The 21,560-nt window shown below is 38.2% G+C and overlaps 1 protein-coding gene across 1 annotated transcript; it reads right to left on the bottom strand.

Moving 5' to 3' along the window:
• Positions 1–10,683: 10,683 nt before the first annotated feature.
• On the bottom strand, positions 10,684–21,525 carry LOC137393074 (solute carrier family 45 member 3-like). Its single transcript, XM_068079473.1, has 4 exons — positions 21,413–21,525; positions 19,058–19,121; positions 15,469–16,747; positions 10,684–11,635 (listed from the first exon to the last, which is right to left on the bottom strand). The coding sequence occupies exons 3-4, from the start codon at positions 16,738–16,740 to the stop codon at positions 11,354–11,356; spliced, it is 1,554 nt and encodes a 517-aa protein (XP_067935574.1). The 5' UTR covers positions 16,741–16,747; positions 19,058–19,121; positions 21,413–21,525; the 3' UTR covers positions 10,684–11,353.
• Between the last annotated feature and the right edge of the window lie 35 nt (positions 21,526–21,560).

Below are 21,560 nucleotides of genomic sequence, written 5' to 3'. Positions count from 1 at the left end.
GCATTTGAACACACTACAGGCACTCTGGCAGATGGATCTGGTTTGAAATTTTATGGACAGATAAAATTAGCTGGCAGATTAAGGTCAGAACCAATCGAATTAGACTTTGTTGTTGCAGATATTGAACCAGATGCTATACTTGGAATGCCCTTTCTAGTAAGCCATAATTGCTTAGTTAGTTGTTTAGACTCTACTGTTGTGATGAATGGTAAACACCTTAGATGCACCAACCAGCTTGGTATAGATTTTGTTAGTAGGGTACAGGTAATCGCTAATGAATCTATTCCCGCTAGATCTGAACAGTTGGTCCGGTGTCGGTTGTTAAATAACATTTGTACCCCTGTTGGCATAGTAGAAGACACAGGGGTTGCGGCTAAGCATGGCATAGCTATTGCTGCTAGTGTGAGTACATGGAGTGAAGAAAGGAAATTTTTTGTTAGATGCATTAATCCTGCAATGCAAGTATGTCACCTTAATGCTGGATCTATTATAGGGCAGTGTGTCAGCTTGGAGAAGGGACAGATTGTCAATTCATCTGTTCATATGATGGATGGGAACCACAGGAAGCGTGTCTCAGATGAAAATATCCCTGCTATTCCATCTCACTTGGAGAGCCTATATGAAGAGGCAACTGAGGCATGTTCTCAGCTTTCGCAACGCAAAGCGATTGCCAAGTTGTTGCATAGCTTCCGTGATGTCTTTTCAAAAGGTGACTCTGATCAAGGACTGACTTCTTTGATGAAACATTCTATCCCTGTTAAGGCGATGTCACAGCCAATTAAACAGGCTCCAAGACGTTTAGGGGTGGAAAAAGAAGCCGAGGTCAGCAAGCAAGTTCACGAGTTGTCAAAGCAAGGTCTTATTGAGCCTGCAAATGGAGCATGGAGCTCTCCTGTTGTACTCGTGAAAAAGAAAGATGGCAGCTGGAGGTTTTGCATTGACTATCGCAGATTAAATGCTATTACAGTCCATGATGCTCACCCCCTGCCTCGTATAGATGAAAGTCTGGAGGCCTTGGCTGGCAGCAAACTTTTCTCCACACTGGATCTCATGAGCGGCTATTGGCAAATTCCACTAGATGAAGATGCTAAAGATAAGTCGGCATTTTGCACTAGAGAAGGCCTGTGGAGATGGAAAGTCTTGCCATTTGGTTTGACGGCAGCTCCGGCAACATTTCAACGAATGATGGAGCAAGTGCTACATGGACTGCATTGGAAGACTTTGCTGCTATATCTAGACGATGTTATAGTCATGGGTAACAGCTTCGAAGAACATTACCTCAACCTTGAAGATGTCCTATCTCGGTTTCGATCGGCCAAGCTCAAGCTTAAGCCCTCCAAATGCCATCTCTTTCAAGAAGAAGTGGCATATTTGGGACATATAGTTAGTAGTAATGGTGTAGCAACTGATCCAAAGAAAATATCTGCTGTTGCTACTTGGCCATCTCCGAAGAATGTGACCGAGCTACAATCTTTTCTTGGGACTGTTGGTTACTATCGTCAGTATGTCCAGGACTTTGCCAACAAAGCCCGACCACTGACAAAGCTAACCAGTAAAACAGCCAAGTTCGAATGGACTGAGGAGTGCCATGCAGCTTTTAACATACTGAAGCAGTCGCTACTGACGGCCCCAGTTCTGGGTTATCCAAACCCGACCCTTGACTATATCCTGGACACAGATGCTTCTCTTAATGGGGTTGGTGCAGTTTTGTCTCAAATCCAAGATGGCCAGGAACGGGTAATATCCTATTATAGTCGTGCTTTGTCACGTGCTCAGCAAAACTATTGTGTGACTAGAAGAGAACTGTTAGCTGTTGTTAAAGCTGTTGCTCATTTTCGTCCATATTTGTATGGTAAAGAGTTCAAAATTCGTACTGATCATGCTTCACTTTTATGGTTATGCAGGAGGACTACGCCTTCTGCCCAAGTTGCAAGATGGTTAGAGATCTTGAGCGAATTCACCTTTGCCATAGAGCATCGACCAGGGAGCAAACATGGGAACGCTGATGGGTTATCAAGGAGGCCATGCCACGACTGCACCAAATGCGACAGAGTCACGAAACAATGTGGAGGACCAAGCATGGGCCAAATTCGACATGAACTATCAATGCGGGCACAAAATGAAGACCCTGTGTGTACTAGGATTGCTGGAGAGAAGTTGATGGCACAAGAGTGTGCTGATGACTTATTGGATGAAAACCACATTCATGAAGTGATTGGTACAGACTGTAAAGCATCAGCTAGGAGTGGACCAGAGTCCTCACAAACTGCCAGCTTAATCGTAACTAACGGTGATGGTTGTTGCATGGTAGAAGATTCCAGCACTAGTGATGACTGCCAGAATGATGAGGAGCAGACAACTTTAGATTATTCTCCTAATCAACAAGGGGGTCGCAACCAACCTTCACCAACCCCACAGTCGGATACACCCAGCTCTGATGAACTGTGTCAGGCTCAGTTGCTCCCAAGTGATATTGCGACTATCTACAATGCTATCAAGAATCAACAATCTCTGGATCCAGCTATAGTCAACCTTGGCAGTACAGAATTACGAAAGCTTAGCACCATGCTCTCTTTAATGCGAATAAGAGAGGATCAAGTGCTGGTAACTCGTATACTTGTTGGGAAAAGATCTCGGGAGGTGATACTTTGTCCTATGAACATGCGGAAGCAGGTGGTGTGGAACACACATACCCTTTCTCATGCCGGGATAATGAGGACCCTCCGGAGACTTAGACTAACATGGTACTGGCCTGGAATGACGTCTGATGTTCGACGTATAGTGAACAGCTGCGAAATATGCCAGCGAGCAAAGTCTGGAGGTTTGCATCATTCTTCAAGTCATAGACCTCTCTGGGTTGGCCGTCCTTGGCAAAAGGTTGCGATTGACTTAGTTGGACCGCTGCCTTTGACACCTCGAGGAAAACGATGGATTTTAGTGCTGACAGATCATTTCACCCGTTGGCAGGATGCTGTACCTCTACCTGATGCCACAGCTCCTATAATTGCTGAAGCTTTAGATAGCCGCATCTTTTGCTATTTCGGATTACCCGAAGAGCTCCATAGTGACCGAGGAACACAGTTCGAAGGTGACCTTATGGCAGAACTTTGCGCCATGTGGAGAATCACTAAAACTCGGACAACTGCCTATCATCCCCAATCTAACGGGGTGGTGGAACGTGGAAATAGAACCTTGGGCGATTCCCTTCGCTGTCTTCTACTTAGTCAGATGGAAGCGCAAGAAAACTGGGACATTGTGCTACCACAGATCATGAGGGCCTTTAGGGCAACCCCACATGCAGCAACAGAGGAAACTGCAAACTATTTGATGCTAGGACGGGAATGTAGGCTACCTGACCAGCTAATAGGCGGGACACATGATGTCAATGAGACTACACGAAGTGAATACGCCTCCCATATGCAAGACCAGTTAGATACTGCTTACCAGTTGATTCGCACTCAACAAATGCTACCTCCTAGATTACCTGAACAGAAAGTTGCAATCTTCAAAGAAGGAGATCTGGTGTTAGTGCAAAACAAACGGAGACGTAAAGGAATTCACCCAAAATTACTACCAAAGTTTAATGGGCCATTCATTATAAAGAAGGTCTTTGACAACGGCACTTATAAAGTTGCTGGTCAAGGAACCATCAATGAATGCCGTCTCAAACTGTTCACGCCGGCATCTGATCTAGCTGGACAACTGAGAAGCCCAAGGACCAGCTCGGATGTTGACCAGTCAAGAAATGATTCTCCCAGTGATATAGAAGAGCATGTCGGGCTTGAAGAGAATCCAGCATCACCAGATGCTGCACTCGATCAGCATTTTGATGATCTCAACATGTCCTGGGAAGAACAAGTTCCGCTTCCTGAACGGCCAAGGCGAGCCTTGAGAAAACCTCCCTGGTTGAAGGATCATGTGTTATATTGAGCTTCGAGGCCTTAAAAGAAGATATTGGTATGTCCGATGACACTAAGTTTGGAAACTCACTTGGGGAGTCTCGGATGCCTTTATCTACGGTCTCGAGCCTTGCTATAGCATCAACCATCACTCAAAACATTCAACTCACTCGAACCAGCTGTATTATTAGGATAACTAAGCATTGTAACCTAAGGTTACAACACGGTTGTCAACATTATAGCTGGATCCCTAATCCATCCTTTATCGACGCTTGTGAGCCAATATTAAAATACCGGCACTGCATCTAGGGGTGGAGAATGTGATGGATTTACTAAGCTGAGTTGTTTTAATTGCCATAAGCATTCAGCTATTCTCAGATTAGCCCTATAATTTAAAAGCCAGCTTGCGTGGAAAGCCCGTTGATTAACACTCAGCCCTTGCTATATAAGCAATGGTGCTTCAGTGTTAAGACGGGAAAACAAAGAGCACAGAGCTAGTGATACGGACTCCAAACAACGGAACTAAAGACTGAGAGTTACGTCCTTAACCTGCATTAAGAACAGTGTGGTAACATTAACCTACCTTTGTGCAGCTTTGTATATCTTTGGTAACATATATATTGCTTAACATTCTTACATTTACAAGTGTAACTGTTTTGGGTATTTATTATTGTAACTCATTTCAGCATTACGCTTGATTGTAGTGAATTGTTCTAATTGTTCTATCTTCTCATGTTTATAGAGCTTGTGTGAATAAAAGCCATTATTCACCAGACACTTTGTTGCAACAATTACAGTTGTGCATGAGAGCTATTACTCGTTCAGTATAAAACAACTTGTACGCAGAACCCACTTGCTAGTGGTTAGTCAGCGCTGACTTCCACAACAGTACACTCGATGGCTCTGATTGGAGGTCCATAAGTATGGGTACTAAGCACATAGTACCGCAGTAGCCACGCAAAGATGTTATACATATACATATTACGACTGTATGTTAGAGAAACATTGAAAAATTTTCCTTATCAGTTCGAGAAGTCTTGTTGAACGAACAGAAAGTTTTCTTTCAGCGACGTTATGAACTTATGCATCATCGATTGAGGACAACGATTGTTATAGGCCGTGGGCCAAGGCAGTTTTTCTTGCATTTTCGTTGGCACCTTTTTCAGTGGCAATTTCTGCAGTGATTCAGACTAATTTTGGTATGAAGAATTCAAAACTGAAGAGTTACCGCAGCTGCCATTCCCATTTCTATGAGAAATATAATAAAAATGATATTTTAGGATTTATCTCCCCTGTAAATAAGATCCCTTCCATAGAAGCATCCGATTTGTAACTTTTAGCATAATTATTTTAAAACGATTTAGAATGTCAGTGGTGAAGTCAAAATTCATCTTTCATATATACTTTCGAACATTCCATATCCTACGATTGTTACACGCACATGTAAACTATAATTTATACATGTATATACGTACAAGTACATGCGTATATAAATATATGGCTTGATAGCTTTATTTTACAAAACAATTCAAAATAATATAATCATGTTTTTAACCTGACACTGATGAGTCATAGAAAATAGAAAGAACGATGCAAGCACTGTGAACCTGGTGATTATTATTACCATTACCATTAGTAGTATTATTAGTAGCTAATATCAACAGTCTTACAAATCGAGCTGGGATGTTTCAAAATATCGCGTATCCTAACTATTAGTTCAATATTTTGAGTTCTTAGTCATTGTCCTCACCATCGGCATCTGCTACTCTCGCTTCAGTTTTGTCTTAGTGCAAAGCTCTGTGTAAGGCAGCTTTGCTATGATACTGGCACATCAGTTCACTCAGCACCTGGATTTTTGACACTGCAATAGAACTGCTTGTAGAATATTAAGTGGGGCGATGATTCTGGTATGACACTTGACTGCATACTTATCGTTTTTCTTGCCCTGAATTTACCGATGTAAAGAAGGAAATAGTGCATTGGCGAGTTGTGTTGCTGCCTTTTTCCATATACACGTATGTAGCTGCTACATAATTGCCACAATGCACATGTTTTTTCATCGATTGAAGAGAGGGAACGACTGACCGCCTAGACTTAACCACAAAAAGCCTGTCCCGTAGTCAGTTTGAGTCTGAGCCTTTTTCCTGGGTGCTATCTTCTTGGCCATAGTCTGCATGAGGAAGTGTCATAGAGAGAATAAAGTTGTCCCAAAACTTAAATGATTTTGAGAGTCTTTTGATTGCCTGCTGAAAGTCAACTTCTAGCTTGATGAGTTTCCTATGACTCTTTTCTCCCTTTGCCTGCAAAGGATGAAACTGCAACGCAGCTCGAAAAACCGTGCACGCCTATGAGATTTCCACATTGGAAGTTTATCTCCGAGCTTAGTAGCCTTAGTAGCTCTGTTCTTGCAATAGTGTTCGATCACAAAATCCACACAAGCAGCGTTGTACTCTTTAGTATGAGCGATAAGCACATCAAGAATTGTATCAGTAAGTTGACGAAATGTTGAAGAAATGGCACTGGCAGGCAAGCTTTGGATAACCGCCAAGGCATCCACAAGGATGGCCCCTCATCCTCAATAGCTTGGAGTCACTGCATTTATGGTAGTTTGATCATATCCGCTATAGATATGAACTAGTCTTCTGAGAAGGTTTCTAACTCAGTTGCCCTCTGGGAACCTGGGCTGTAATATCCACAAACTGCAGTTAGAGGCACAGCTCTCTGCTTGTCCTCTTACATAGAAACTCTAAGATACCATAGGTAAGTAGTGAACAATTTTAATTTATTCTGTTGAGCCAAGATTAATCAACATTTTCATCAATTACGCAGTTGTGTATCGAGCATTACACACATATACTCGTCATAACAATTGTTATGAGAGGTCATCTCTAAAGCAACCATATTTTGATCAAAGTTCTATAAACTATGCGTTCTTCCTGTTTGATGGTAGCAGCATTCTTCAATCCATCTGCATATGTAGACAGGTGCACCGCTCCTACAATTAGTAAAATGTTTACACAAAACCATGCTTGAAGATGTCAATAGGAGTTCAAATCCGTTGTGAGGGCCATAGTTGCTTGTAGGGTGATATGATGCCAATCATTGGTGCCATACCCATACAAGTTGGTCTGCAAAACAATACAATGCACTGCTTATCAATTACTTAGCATAGTCAAAGCAGCGGAAAAAAATCATATCTTAGTTAATTTACAGGGTAGATGGACATACCAGCAGACACAGTTTTGGCCATATGAAGGACAGCTTTGCGAGTAGTTGATTTGTGTGAGTAGTGCCGCACCTTTTTTCACAAATCATGCATATGTTTAAATGTAGGTCTTGATGCATATAAGTGGACAGCAGAATTGGATCTTGTGATTTTCTTTGTTGGCTTGTCTTCATCTTCACAAGGCGTATCATGAGTAGTAGGTTTCCGGCTCATTTTCAGGTTGCTAAATGAATGTCAGCCAACATTGACTGAGGAAATCACAGCCACTTAGTCAGCTTACACCAATAAACTGGACTGAATACATGCATGATTTGTCCATTTGATTAATGAGAGCAAGACTAATGGTTGATGTCTGGCTGGATTGAAATTAAGTTATTTTTCAAACTGAATACAAGCATCTTGATCAGTAGCCACCACTACTGGTTTGTACAGATTACAATGTTAGCATTCCTTCCATCTTAATAATGATTATTAATTATGTAATTAAATTACATAATAATTATTATGTAATTAAATTACATAATAATTATTTTATAGAATAATTATAAGTCCCGTTATCTCACCTTAAAGGTTTGAGTGGTAAAGTATCACAAATCTAAAAAATATTCATTCACCTCACTGTGTTTTTTTTTAACAAGCTCCATTTTGCTGCCGTTAGTCAGTATCTGATAGCATGTTCTGTGAATCTGGAAGTCTTGCAGACAAATTGAAGGCATACACCATTGGAAACAGACTTTTCAGGCTTTTTACAAAGTGTTTTTCCAGCTTTCTAAACAGTGACTAAGCGTTTGACCTGTGTGCTTAGTGAATGTTTATTAAATTAATTTCTTGAGAGCCATGTATGTGGTCTACACAAGTCATGTCAAAGCTCTGAATGTACTTATCTTGTATCTTATTATTTTTTTTGATTCATCAGTTTCAGGTTCTAAATCATAATTATGGTGTTTTGAATTTTTTTGTAAAATAAAGCTATTAAACCATACAATTATATACCCATGTACAAATATGTATATACATGTATGTAGCTTACATGTGGGGGTAATGATCGTAGGATATGGAATGTTCGAAAATAGATAGAAGAGGAATTTTGACTCTACCACTGACATTATAAATCACTGCAAAATAATTATGATAAAAAGTTGCAAATCTGATGCTTCTATAGAAGGAATCTTATTTACAGAGGGGATAAATCCTAAAATACCATTTTTATTAAATTTCATATAGAAGTGGGAATGGCAGCTGCAGCAACTCTTCAGTTTTGAATTCTTCATACTGAAATTAGTCTGAATCACTGCAGAAGTTGCCACTGAAAGGGGGTGCCGACGAAACATCATTTCTAAAGCTCTTTTGCCTGCTTGGCCCACACCCTATTATATGAATGGTTTTGCACATGCTAGCAATAGATCCTTACATCGTACCACATCTACAGGTATGTAAAATTATGACAGGGTTCAGGGTTGTAATGCAGGAGAACTGCCCTGCATCTTCGTGATGCAATACGCCCGCAGTATATACGGTAAGAATTATGCAGTAGCGCAGAACTTTCTAATGCACAATAGACATTTACTGCAACTGCCTCCTACTGAAAATTGCCCTTTGTGATCTACTACGCATTTCCTTTCATGAGCATTACCTGAAGCCCAGCAATTCATGCATACTGTGAAGGCACCTTCTTCAAAGGGAAACTTGTGTGTGTACTGCAACTGTGCAATGATATGAAGTTGGTACTGTGGACGGACTGTGGACCAACTAACAGTGCTGACTTTCCAAACATCTATACTGAATTGCATAAAATTGTTGGATATTATGTTAAGCAAGTTGATGAACTTATGCTCTAACTCAGATATCATTTCAAAATAGAGAGTCAGGCATTATCACGCTTAGGGTTTTGTCATATGTTATATTGTCATTGTTATTATTTATTAAAACCATAGTAGATTTTCATTTTAACATATACAGCACACTAATTATGATCAATTCGTTTGCCCGCTAATTATGACCAATTCGTTTGCCCACTCGTACTCAAGCTTGAGCAACATTGTCATCTTACCGTTGTATTGGGTCAAAGTCATATCAAGTCAAAAATGGGCTGTGCATGTATGTACAGCGTAATGAAAATCTTTCTACTGCATTTAGCACTGCAAAATGTATAGTAGCAACATTCCTACTGTTTTTTTGTAATGGTCACAACTTCAAATTATGTGCATCATTTGAACTCAGTGCTTTTACCCGATGCTTCAAAATATGCAAACTGGTCTATAACCTTTAGCATAATCTTCTGCACTGATATCTGCTGTCTGACGGTGGATATCAGTCTAACACTGCTGCGCCCACTGGTATAACACCAGCTCATCAACCATTTATGAAATCTTTTCAGCGTTGGCCATGCTTCAAATTGATCATTTTACGAGGTAGTAGTAAAATGATCAAATAATTTTTTTAAAGATGAGAGCCATGTCCATCTGAAGCCACGCTAAAAGCGTTCGAATAAAAAATATCAGTACCGGAATTGAGCCTGGATAATCAGATTCCCAGCCAACTACGCTACTACTACTAAATTTCACATTTAAGAATAATTGTGGACATGGTTACACATGCAAATCTCTCACGGAGCAGGGCACTGTTAGTGTGTTAGTATATAAAAGTGAGGGGTGCGAATAAAGTGATAGGAAATTGCTAATAGAAGTGGCTGAATCATTACAAACTATAAATTTGTAAAACAGGATAGGGAGAAAAGGCAGTTAAACTGGACAAATGATGCAAGGATGTCATTTGTGAGAGAAACATGTTAAAGAATAAGCATCTCAGCTCATATCCCATGTCAGTGATCTGCCACATTTGTAAGATGGCTGCCATGTAGGGTTTGTAGGTATTGGGGGAACGCAGTTCCTTTCACAGCACTTGTATGAATAATGACTAGCTAAGACAAATATTTGCTTGCTTTTTGTAGAAGTATACAGCATAACTGAGGCAGTCTCAAAATACATTTGCATTTTGATGTCCAAGCTTATGATGTAGGCAAGCAATTCTATGCACTCCAGTATTGGGGGACAATTCCGTAATGCATATCACAATGCTTTAGAATCAAGATAGCTGTCCAAGATACAAAGTTTGAGCATTGCAGAAGGTTGTAACAGGCAGACTACCGCCTTGACAGATCCTCTGTTAGTACTTGCAACAACATCTCACATTGTGACTGTCAACAAAATGAACACTGTCTTGTTCGGGTATGTTTACCGGGTGTCAAATGCAGTAGACAATTATAGCATATCCACAAATTAGTTTCGCTACTAGCATAGATTAACCAAATTTGGCTAATGAACACATAATTGAGGAAAAAATTTAAGAAAAGATAAAAGATTTTCAGTAACAGGTATGCCTAGCTCAGCGCGTATACCTGCCAAGATGGTTATTAACGTATCCATAACTCTTCATGTGGCGTGGACCTTCTGAAACGGATTAAATACTGAATGTATTTACTTTCATTTTGTAAGTAAATCATTTCAAATAAATCACATCAAACAAATAAGTCTGGTACAGTTGGCTTTAGAACTTGACTCAGAGCAATTCTATAACTTGAGTGATATTTTGATAGAGATCAACTTATTATTTGGGGAATTATGCATAACCATCTAAATAAAATACAGAAATAAATCTTAAAACTGAACCATTGAAAATCAAAATATTTCAACTATGATATCAACAAGAAATGAATCTATAAAGCCAAAAATAATTACTGCAAATCAACATTACATCTGGAAGAACAATAAGAGTGGAATAGGTATAACGTATGGCAACAAGAAACAGATACCTAACTGCTTTCTGCCAACGAAATGACTAAAAAAATTGATAATGTACTGACATTAAACGCTGCTAAATATAAAAAATAGAAAGAAAAGGTAGTTACTGTTACTGGTAAAGTAGAGATTAATTCAAAGGTAAATCTTGACTTCTCTATTACTAACAATGGATAACCCAAGTTGAGTTAGACCAACCAAGCTGAAGAAACAATTAATTTTAAAAGGGATATTGAATAAATATTATGTCCGTGCTGTAGACCTATGAGGCATCCCATGCATTCTAATTAGTACATACAAAAATATATTCATGCGAGTTAAATTCATTGAGCACATAAGACAGCCTGTTGGGAGATGCCAATGAGATTTCTTCTAGTTGTCAGTAGAATAGGAGTATTGCTAGAATATTATAGACAGGTGTTTTTATGATTTTATACGCTGGTAATAAGAATAGCAGGGCCTTGAGGTGGTTGAGATGGTTCAAAAAGATATCGAGGCATGTCACTCTTATTGTAAACAGCAGTGAATATGAAGTAGCAAGAGATTGTCGACAATATGGCTGCCGTGACTAGGTACATAGATGCGCTGCCTGTGAGGTGCACGATATAGCCCATGAAGGTAAGCAACAGAACCTGGGAGCAGAAATACGAAGTGTCCAAAGTGGCCATATCCATGCCCAACCCTCGGAATGACTGGGAATCTGGGAAAAATACCTGTAAACAAAAGAAAACATTGAAATGAAAAGTTTCCAGACTCAAGAGTTATTTTTTTGTTCAGAGTATCAGTGAACTTATATGCTTTTAAAATTATTAAGGGAGATTCCCCTTGGTGGCCATCCACCTCTAAAACTGATAAATGTGCATGTGAGCATTGGCATAAAAACTTAGAAGGTATAGAAATGTTTGACTTTAAATCTTTTTTGCACTACCTAAAGGCTGGTTCACACTATATCTGCGCTTTGCTTTCGGCAGGCGTTGCCGATTACGTGAATCGTAAACCAATGGCATTGACGGAGCAACGCGGACACGTCGGGAAAGTTTGCAGCCGTCAAACTTTCCTGATATTTCTTCGAGCATCGACGACCGCCTTGGCGAATGAGAACCATTTCGGCGATAGTAATTTGCGGTCGCGGATAACGTGATTGATATATTGCCGCTTACGATAGTTACTGCAGGACTAGTATTTGATTCATGTATGCCAAAAGTTAAAAAAAAACACTGCCTCACGGAGTATTTGCTGATGCAAACGCGGATGGGTTTGTGATAATGTAAACATTGTTATTATCAATGATCATCAAAAATTGTGGCTTCAACACCGAGATATGGCGATATAGGGTGAACCAGCCTCAATCAACATGAATGATCACTGAGCGTAGGTTGAGCTAGAGATCGATTAAAACAACGTTCGGGATTTTGCATACGCAAATAAACATATAACAACAATATCAACAGAATAAAATTATTAATCTATCCTGGTTACCCTGAATGAAGACACTATACGAAAGCAATTTTAGTATGAAAGAATGTTACAAAAGTCGATGGCAAAGAAGTATTCATATAACACAGAATTTAGAATGCTTTTGGATTTACTAGACAAATTCCTCTCTGGTATGAATGAAAATATAACTAGCGGTGATAGAGGACACAAGATGAGCGATTATAATTATAAACCTAAAGTTCTGCTTTACATACTACGGCCAGCAACGCTCAATTAGAAGACAATCGTTTTTAAACTCACTGAACAGTTATTACACAGCAAATAATAGTCAGCTAATAATATTGGCCCGATCTCAGGCCAAATGTTTAATAACTTACATACTAGCTGAATGCCTGGCGTTGCCAGAGTAATAAGTTTGCACAGAAATTAAATTTTTATTTAACATATAACAACAGTTACCATTCTAACTTTCAAACTTCATATCATGAGAAAAGTGTTTTGTGCGGGTCAAATAAATTAAAAAACAAAATAAAACAACTATATAAGGGTTTAGATGTAAATGTGAAATAATTAGCAAGTAATAGCTAAATTAAGTCTGTTTCGCTATAATTACAATAAAGATGATTTGGTAATGATACAACTAATACGAACTGAGAAGACAAAATAAACATCCTGAATACGTTGAATTAATAATGAAAATTCGTGCATATAATAAGTGTGTGTATGAAATAGGTTACTGTTCCAGCAGAAGGCTATCCATCAAAACTTTGAATACGACGATATGGTGCCTCTCGATTCTGGTACAAATGTAAAAATGAGATATCGGTCTGTCTTTGTCTGACCGAACGGAGAGAATGTAGATGCTTTTCCTACTCGATAATACAATTGTTAAAAGTATTGACCTTGACGTTATTCTTACTCGAGATAATACAATTGTCCGCTTGAAAATATTAGCCTTTACTAATAATCGAAGCTTACGAAAAACCAGAAATAGAAGTGTAATGCACAATTGAAAAGACACATTTAAAAATTAAAAAAATAGGTACAATTAGCAAAAAGTTAGTTTCTAAACAATTTCAAAAAATAACAAATTGACGAGATAATATTAGTTAATAATCATAAGTGTACATTTAGCGTGCACTTTTGCACCATATGCGTATAGGATAAGAGCAATTGGATGCTAAAGACTGTATAGCTCAGTAGTTAAACGAGTGGTTTGAAACTTGCGGTTGCAATCTTGTGAGTTTGAACCCAGCACCTTGCGAGCTTTCAATTCCAAGATATTAATTGCTATAGCTGGAAAGTCGAAACTACAGACTTTCAGATATACAGTCAAACATGGATAACTCGCCCACGGATAGCTCGAACACATGGTTAACTCGAACGGTTTCTTTGGTTTGTTCCCACGTAATGATAAATTGCTATAGATAACTCGACCTCAACTCTGTTAACTCGAACAGTTTTTTGCCCAACGGCTACCGAGACGGTTGTTATCGCTTTAGAAAATCACTTTATTCCAAGTCATAGAGGTAAACCTCAGCTTTTCGTAAATCATAGGCGTCGTTATTACCACCGTCGGCAAAATATTTTTGTCAACGACTTTTCTAAAGGTTTGGTGAATTTTGATTTTTTACCAAACATCCGCTTAGCGATTGCCTTCCGGAAGCATGGAAAAGTGAGGTGACCTTTGCATGAACTTCAAGAAAAATCGGCAAAATTGATCTCGGTTAAAACGCTCAAAAGAAAAAGATGTCTTTTCTTCTGAGCATTTCAACAACGATCAAGTTTTGCCAATTTTAATCTAAAAAACGTCCTGGCAATAACATCACCTCAAACAACAAAACAATCTCAAGTGATAGAAAAATCTATACTTTTTGATTAAAAAGTTTTAAACTTTACATTAGAAGCATTTAATTTGAAACAAGCCATTTATGCTTTTGATTTCTATTATAGTTTGTATATGTGCATGTATCTACTAAGAAATAAATAAATACATGGACTTGTGACAGTGCTCTGATAACTTGAACGCTCTGATAACTTGAACACTTTTGCTCGGTCCCGTGAAGTTCAAGTTATCCATGTTTGACTGTATATATCTACATGTATATGATAGACATCTTCGATGCTTCAGATATAGTGAGAAATTTAAATGGTTTCAATGACTTTGAGATTTTAAACATCAAAATCAGAATGAAATTTTCTTCGTTACCGATATGCACTGTACCAGTTTCTAATTTTCTTGTGGCAGTTGCACCACAAATGACTTGCAGATGCTGTTTATGTACATTTGACAAAATCTAACACAAAGCATTTTTATGATAACATAGTAACATATGCTGGTGATAGCGCTTGATTATCAGACGCTGACTGTGAGGTCAGCAAAATTAGATGCATTACTTTTCCAACACACCACCAGATGAGCATATGCTCAATGAACACACAGAATTTTTCAGATGTGCTCAGTGACTACCCATGACCCGCAAACTACATGCATACCTAATTCCACATAACATGCTTAACCTTGCTCTGAAGTCTAAACCAACCACATGAAACTTTGAGTACACTAAAATGCCGTTAAATAAGGAGTCTAATTTCTTAAAGGTGAGATAAATGTTTCTTTTGCTGCCCTCAGCTACCATTCGCAACTTGCTATGCATATCTGCCTATAATCTCCATATTATTATTCCCTCCTGTTTGCTAAGGATTATGCAAATCAAAGCAGTGCAAACAATATCACATGATCGATCGAATGGGTGGGTCAGCATGATACTATTGGTCAAACCCCAAACATTGCCAGCGGAGAGTTTGATTTATGACAGATCAAGCCCTATATTTATCAACAAGTTGGAAACCCTTAAGTTTTATCTAGCCGCATAAGGGCACTTCTGTTAGAGATGTTTGGGATGGTCAACTACCATAGTTAGCGGCTGTTTTATTTGATAGCATACCTCTTGTAGACACAAATGTTGAAATGAGAGGTGATAACACCAACACGCCTTATGGTAGAATTCCTAGAGACATTCCTCTTTTACGAACAGTAAGGATGATACCAATTACTAACAGAAATAGCAATTTAAATGTACATATCGAGTAGCCTTAGCAGACTCACCTCTTTGTCTTCGTGATACATTCCAACAAGCGAAAAAGGAATTGTGGTCATAGAAGCGAAGGCTATTCCAGTAGCCATGGAAAGTGTGTGCATAACAACGAGGTTGCTTGTCAGTAGAATGAGGATGATGCTAAAGGTGAATATCAGAAGGCTCGTGAAGTGAATGGCTTTCATGCCGTAAATATTTTGTAGCTTCTCAATGGCAGTCGCTGTTATTGATGACATAACAGCATGGAGAAACAGTCCAAAGCTGCCCATTCTCACGCCATCATCATACTGATGACGAAGAACGGTTCCGACTGCTGCGCTAGGTTTGCCTCCATAAACCACCTCACCCATGTAGTCTGTGTAGAACAACAGGAAGGCCATAACTGCGGCCCATGAAAAAAAATTAGCGTATACAAGACGACGCAGTGCATATGGTATAGTGAAAAGGGAGACAATTCCCTGTGGTATGATAGATAGAACGAAACGAGAGAGGCAACTGCAGTTATTGTTGCGCTTCAATTCAGCCAGCGAATGATCAGAGAGTTTAGGAACGGCCTGCAGCATCTGCATATCAGCAAAACTCTTATTGTTGCGAATATTCTGCCTGTTGCGGATCTTGGAAGCAGTTTGCAGATTGACGACCATGAGAACGAGAAAAATGACAAACAGAAGAGAAAAAACACAATATTCCTGGTCACCAAAGATAGTGCCAAGAATAGTTTTTTCCCAGTTGATAGCTAGGATGAGATAACCGGCACAACTGCCGACACTACACATGAGAGAGTAGAGGCTGAACGCTCGATCCCGTATTGGAAGACCTTTGGTGATGTCCTGCAGAAAGACCTCGCACGGAGTGAGACCAGCTTGAGTGCTGAAGTCTATGAGGACAACGGTCATGGCTAGTAGATAGACATGGACGGAATAGCCAGACGTAGACTCTGTGCGTTCTGGTAGCATATGGTCAGCATAGGGAATGAGGACAAGGGCGAGTAGCACCATGAGACTTAGTATAAACATAAACGGAATCCTTCGGCCAAACCTGCTAGTGCAAGTGTCCATCCAGCGGCCTAGCACTGGCACGATGAACAGACAGAGACCTGGTCCTAATCCGAGGACCCAACTCATGTACTTGTCTTCGACCCCTGCCTCGAGCAGCATGGGTGGGAGATATACTAGCGCTGCGCTGGCTACAAGCTCGAGGCCACACACTATGCAGTTGAGAAGGATGAGGTTGCATACTGTAAGGGTGTGTGCTTGGCTTATACCCTCTCCCTTATCACCCATTTAGTGCCTACAACCACGCAATTAGCATAATAGTCTTGTCATTTCAGAGTCTCGTAGTTAGGTGCCTCATATAACTTCTTTTAGGGCGTTACCAAAAATCAATACTAAACAGTAGTGATAAATATTTATAGTAAACCAAAACATTTGCTCTAACCCAACAACAATTTCAGCATTGGTCTGTTACATCAGTCAACAAATATACATGTACAAGTATTCCGATTTCTAAGTGCTTAAAACTTATGTTGGGGTATTTTAACATATATGCCAACAACAAGGAAACAGTAATCTACCACTGTATAAAAATCACAGCATACACTGTATTGTGTTAAAATACTTAATTCATCACCGTGAGAAAATTATTAAGACGATTTCAGCACAAAAAAGGCTGCATGTAACACTCTTATAGAAATCATTCGGAGAATACTTGAACGTAATTTAATGGTTATCGCAGATGATATGACTAACTGTGAGGTCAGGAAAAAAATGTAATCCATTTCAAATGGCTTTCAGCAAATGTGATCTGCTTATAACGGCTATAACGGTTGCTAAGGAAGCAGGAAATGGTCTCTGTAAAATTCCCTCTACCGACAGATATCTCTTGACTGATTCTTGTCCGTACGTAATTGTAGCCCAAACTGAACGTCTGTTATAAAAAAGCAAGTTCTGTTTTTTGTTTAAAAAAAATATGGTTTCGCTAGTTTTTATCATAACAACAAAGCATTACTTGTAGTATTTACTTCAGTTAACAAAAATGGCAATTAAAAATTAAAATGTTGATCATTCGTCAAAAATACACTGCCTATATAAACTTAAATGTAACGACGCAGCACTATCATTTTCTCACTAGCAGTAGACCGGTTCTGGCATGAACTAGATAGCTTGCATGCTATGAGATCATTTTAGAAAAAATGTATTTTCAACGCCACATACGGCAGGCTGGCTTGCTACTGAGTTGTTCAGATAACAATGGTTAGCGAACAATTGGCTTCAGCTTATAGGATGAGAGGATCGTAAAGAACACACTGTTAACAAATGCTACTCAAAAATTTACAAACTATTGACTGTTTTAATAACTTATTACACCAGCTACGTAGTGACAAAGTTTACCTAACAATTTCAATATATAGGTTCAAAGGAAGGCTTTGCATATATACCGGATCGGGTTAACGTGGCTTTGAGAACCTAGGGAAGGTAATATACAGCTATTTTCAAATAACTCAATCGATTGTTCATTTGAAAATGTAGCTGATCGAAAGTCTAGCTGCATAAATCATTTTAAGAGAATAATTTATACCAGTATAATAGTTTAGAAGATAATTCACGAATACAAATCCCTTTTGCCTATTAAAGCGATGGGAACCCATGTGTCCTTCAAAATAACACTTGAAGCTAATCCAAATAATGTTGGAGAACTGGCATTTTAAGCTGATGATACTCCATGCTTGTTGTTGCAGTGAGTTTGATGGCCAAGTTTGGTATTACGAATTCTCAATTTTTCAATGACTTCACAATGGATATTTTTGTGAACATTTGATCAATTGAGTGTTAGGAAAAGGATCTGATCATAGTGGACGGTGCCTAAAGGCTGGCTCACACTATATTGTCAAATATCGAAGTTGTCCTCTCAGCAATTATGCGTTGACTATGTTCACTGTAAATGATATCATCGTCGAGGCAATGCGGATACATCATGAAAGTTCGCAGCTGTCAAACTACCGATATTTCGCTGAGAATCCACGACGGCCTGTGCAATGTACACCACTTCGGCGATGATGATTAGCCATTGTAAATTGCTCGATCTAGATTTTCTTTCATGACAGTTGCTGCGGGACTAGTATTTTATTGTTTCCATGATTGCATTGTATAAGACTGCTATGCCATAGACAATTCGCTAATGTAAACGCGGATTGGTTTGTGATAGTGTGTACAATGTTACTACAAACGATCACTAAGGTATTTTGTGATTAACATCGACATATATGGCAACATAGTGCGAACCAGTCTTTAGGATTCCCTATGAGCAATTCTCTGGTTTAAGTATGAAAAATATCCATTTTGGATACAGGAGTATACATAACCAGCGATCACTAAGGTCTACTCATACTCGTAAACTTGGGAGTTATCTACATCTTGATCAAAGCAATGATCGAGCAACATGGAAATCACTTTATCAAGAAACATTTTTAACAATCGCCGAACATGTTTGTTATATAGCGATTAGCCGGGCAAGCACTTACTTACAAACATGTGTCAATATGTAGGTTCATCTTGACAGGCAGTAGTTATATAGACAAATATACACCCCTTTAATACTCACTCTATGAAATGTAGGAATGTGGGGCTGTACTAGCTTCTGTTCATCCCAAATACATTAAGTCCTTCTACAATCAATAGAATACTAGTTAGCTTTCACAAGCAGCGTGTCAAATCATTTTAACAAATAGACAAAACCCGGCAAATGTAGGTAATCACCCATTACAATCAGAGTGAATATAGACTGCCTAATGCTTTTGTGTTGTAATACGCAAATAAGCACATCAATATTAGTGACATTGCCGGATTTTATGGATATACGTCATAATCTAAAAGTAACACCCATAGAATGAGAAAAAAGTTAGCAACATAATTATTAGACAGTTTTATGCCTACCTTTTCTCATAGAACTGCACAATGTTACAGAAGTTTCAGTTATGAGGTTTTGCAAGAATGATATACAAACACTACAAATTTTATAAAAATTTATTCGGACTAATAAATCCAATGATAAACATGAGCAAATAATTATACTTAACAGTTTATTATTTTTTCTACATTTATCCTAAATGCATATCCATAGAATATACTAAAAAATTTGAGTTGCAAACTCAAGACTCTAAACTCAAATGATCTCAGTAATTTGGTTGAGTTCTGTTAAAATTTAGAACATGTTCAGGTGAAACGGTGAGGTGAAACTGCGTTGCTAGGGAAAGTGATATACATATGTCAAATCTCCAAATTTCAGATTATTTGAAGCATAAGTTTTCTTGCAATAAGGTAAAATGCAAATGCATATTTGGCCACAATTGAAAAACTCACTACAGTATTAACAATTGTTTGATGGTATATAAAAATAATTGAGCATTATTGTTTACAAAATGTTAGCCCCAGTTCTTAATTGACCCAACTAATAACAATTGATTTCCAGAGTAAAGATCTCTTGCTAGCAGAGTGTGCTAGTTTAGTGAAACAGAGTTTCACTAAACAGTGAAACTCTGTTTCACTATTTAGTGAAACTAGCGCTAAATTTGACCTTTAACGACATCACTAGAAAATATTTTACTTTTTGGAGGTCTACAAACTCATTGAAAGGTCTTAAAACTCATTGATATTATTAAAAATAATCAAAAAAGATGCATTTGAAAATTGTCTTTTAATGGCCTTGATAATGGGTTAGCTTTTTCAATAGAATAACTGAGGAATTCGACTATAAGTCATTCTTCTTTAATATCTAACCTTGGGTATAACGTCATTCTTTCATTGGTCAGCTGCCCTAGACAAGTCTTTTTACAAATCAAATCACCAATGGAAACTGTAATTGTTTTTTTTAGTTGTAGTCAAATATATACGAAGCCTAAACTTGAGCTAGTTACAAAGAAATTGAAGTTTCAATGACATAAATTTGGTGATCACACATAAAAGACTCAGCTTAGCAACATAGAATTAACAGACTTTTTCACCTACAAAACAACAGGACCTTTAAAAGTTAACAGTAGTTATGAACTAACAGCGCAATCCCAAAAATCTAGCAGTAGATTTAGCAGCAGATCTAACTTGAACTAAATGCCTTTTTCCCTACAATGAATGTTTTAGGTGTGTTTTGCTCATACCCTTTGATAACCAAAATACTTATGCATCTATATTCAAAGCAAGCTACTTCACATATTTATGTTAAAAATATACCTCAAACGGTTGATATGTGGTAAAACCCAAATTAACTTTAGTACAAATTGTTAGCAAATATAGGCTACTATTTGCACAAGACGTTATTTAGAAGTAAAACATTCAAAAGACGTCAAGATTAATGCCACAGCATTTTTAGATATACCGTAGCTAATTCGTAAATTTTCGCACAATTTAGAATGCTATTTTCTGAGATGCATCTGCATAATCAAAATGACAACGTAAATAGGTAGCCAAGCCTTGGTAAGGTTCATGGAGTCAAGAATGACTACATCTAGTAAGAGCATAATCCTAAACTTAATTTTTTCTATGTAACCAAATTCAGACTGAAAACAAACAAACGTGCAACATTCTCTATTATCTCAACATTTGTAGTCAGTAGGCCCTGTGTATATTTAAAACATGTATATATCTTATTAATTGGTCTGGCAGGTGAACTACAAATTAGAAATTTTGGTAGTTCCTACTTGTGTAAGGAATCTTCTCACAAGTTTAAAACCTCTTCTCAACCATGAACCCACAAAATTCCACACAACCAGCATTTCGCAAATCTTGAGAATAAAATAATGTTGTGAACAATATTTTACCTAATGTTAAAGTCAGGAAAAAAATATATTTATGTGTCGCATTAAGCTAAACACATTTAAATTTTAGACACACTAAAATTTAGACATCACTGCTTTTACAAAAACCTAAACTATGAAATTTGAATAAAAATGAGAGTTACACTCACCGGTGAATTCATATGAAGTACCGCCATACTAGCTTTCAATGGGCTTTCAATAACCTATCGAGGAGAAATGGTTTCGTACATGGTTTTGTTATAAAACGGGATGGCGATAACCTGCGAGCAGCAATTAAGCCTGGTAACCACACATGTA

The sequence above is a fragment of the Watersipora subatra genome, chromosome 4 (assembly GCF_963576615.1).
Source record: "Watersipora subatra chromosome 4, tzWatSuba1.1, whole genome shotgun sequence".
Classification (NCBI taxonomy): Eukaryota; Metazoa; Bryozoa; class Gymnolaemata; order Cheilostomatida; family Watersiporidae; genus Watersipora; species Watersipora subatra.
Note: the sequence above shows the minus strand (reverse complement) of the source record. Positions and strands in the feature narration are given on the sequence as shown.

What these genes read in the sequence shown, in the direction of transcription:
- LOC137393074 (XM_068079473.1), bottom strand. Translation starts at nt 16,740, where the DNA reads ATGGGTGATAAGGGAGAGGGTATAAGCCAAGCACACACCCTTACAGTA. An exon ending in TGTATCACGAAGACAAAGAG is followed by an intron (nt 11,636 to 15,468) that starts GTGAGTCTGCTA and finishes TTTTGTTTACAG; the next exon opens with GTATTTTTCCCAGATTCCCA.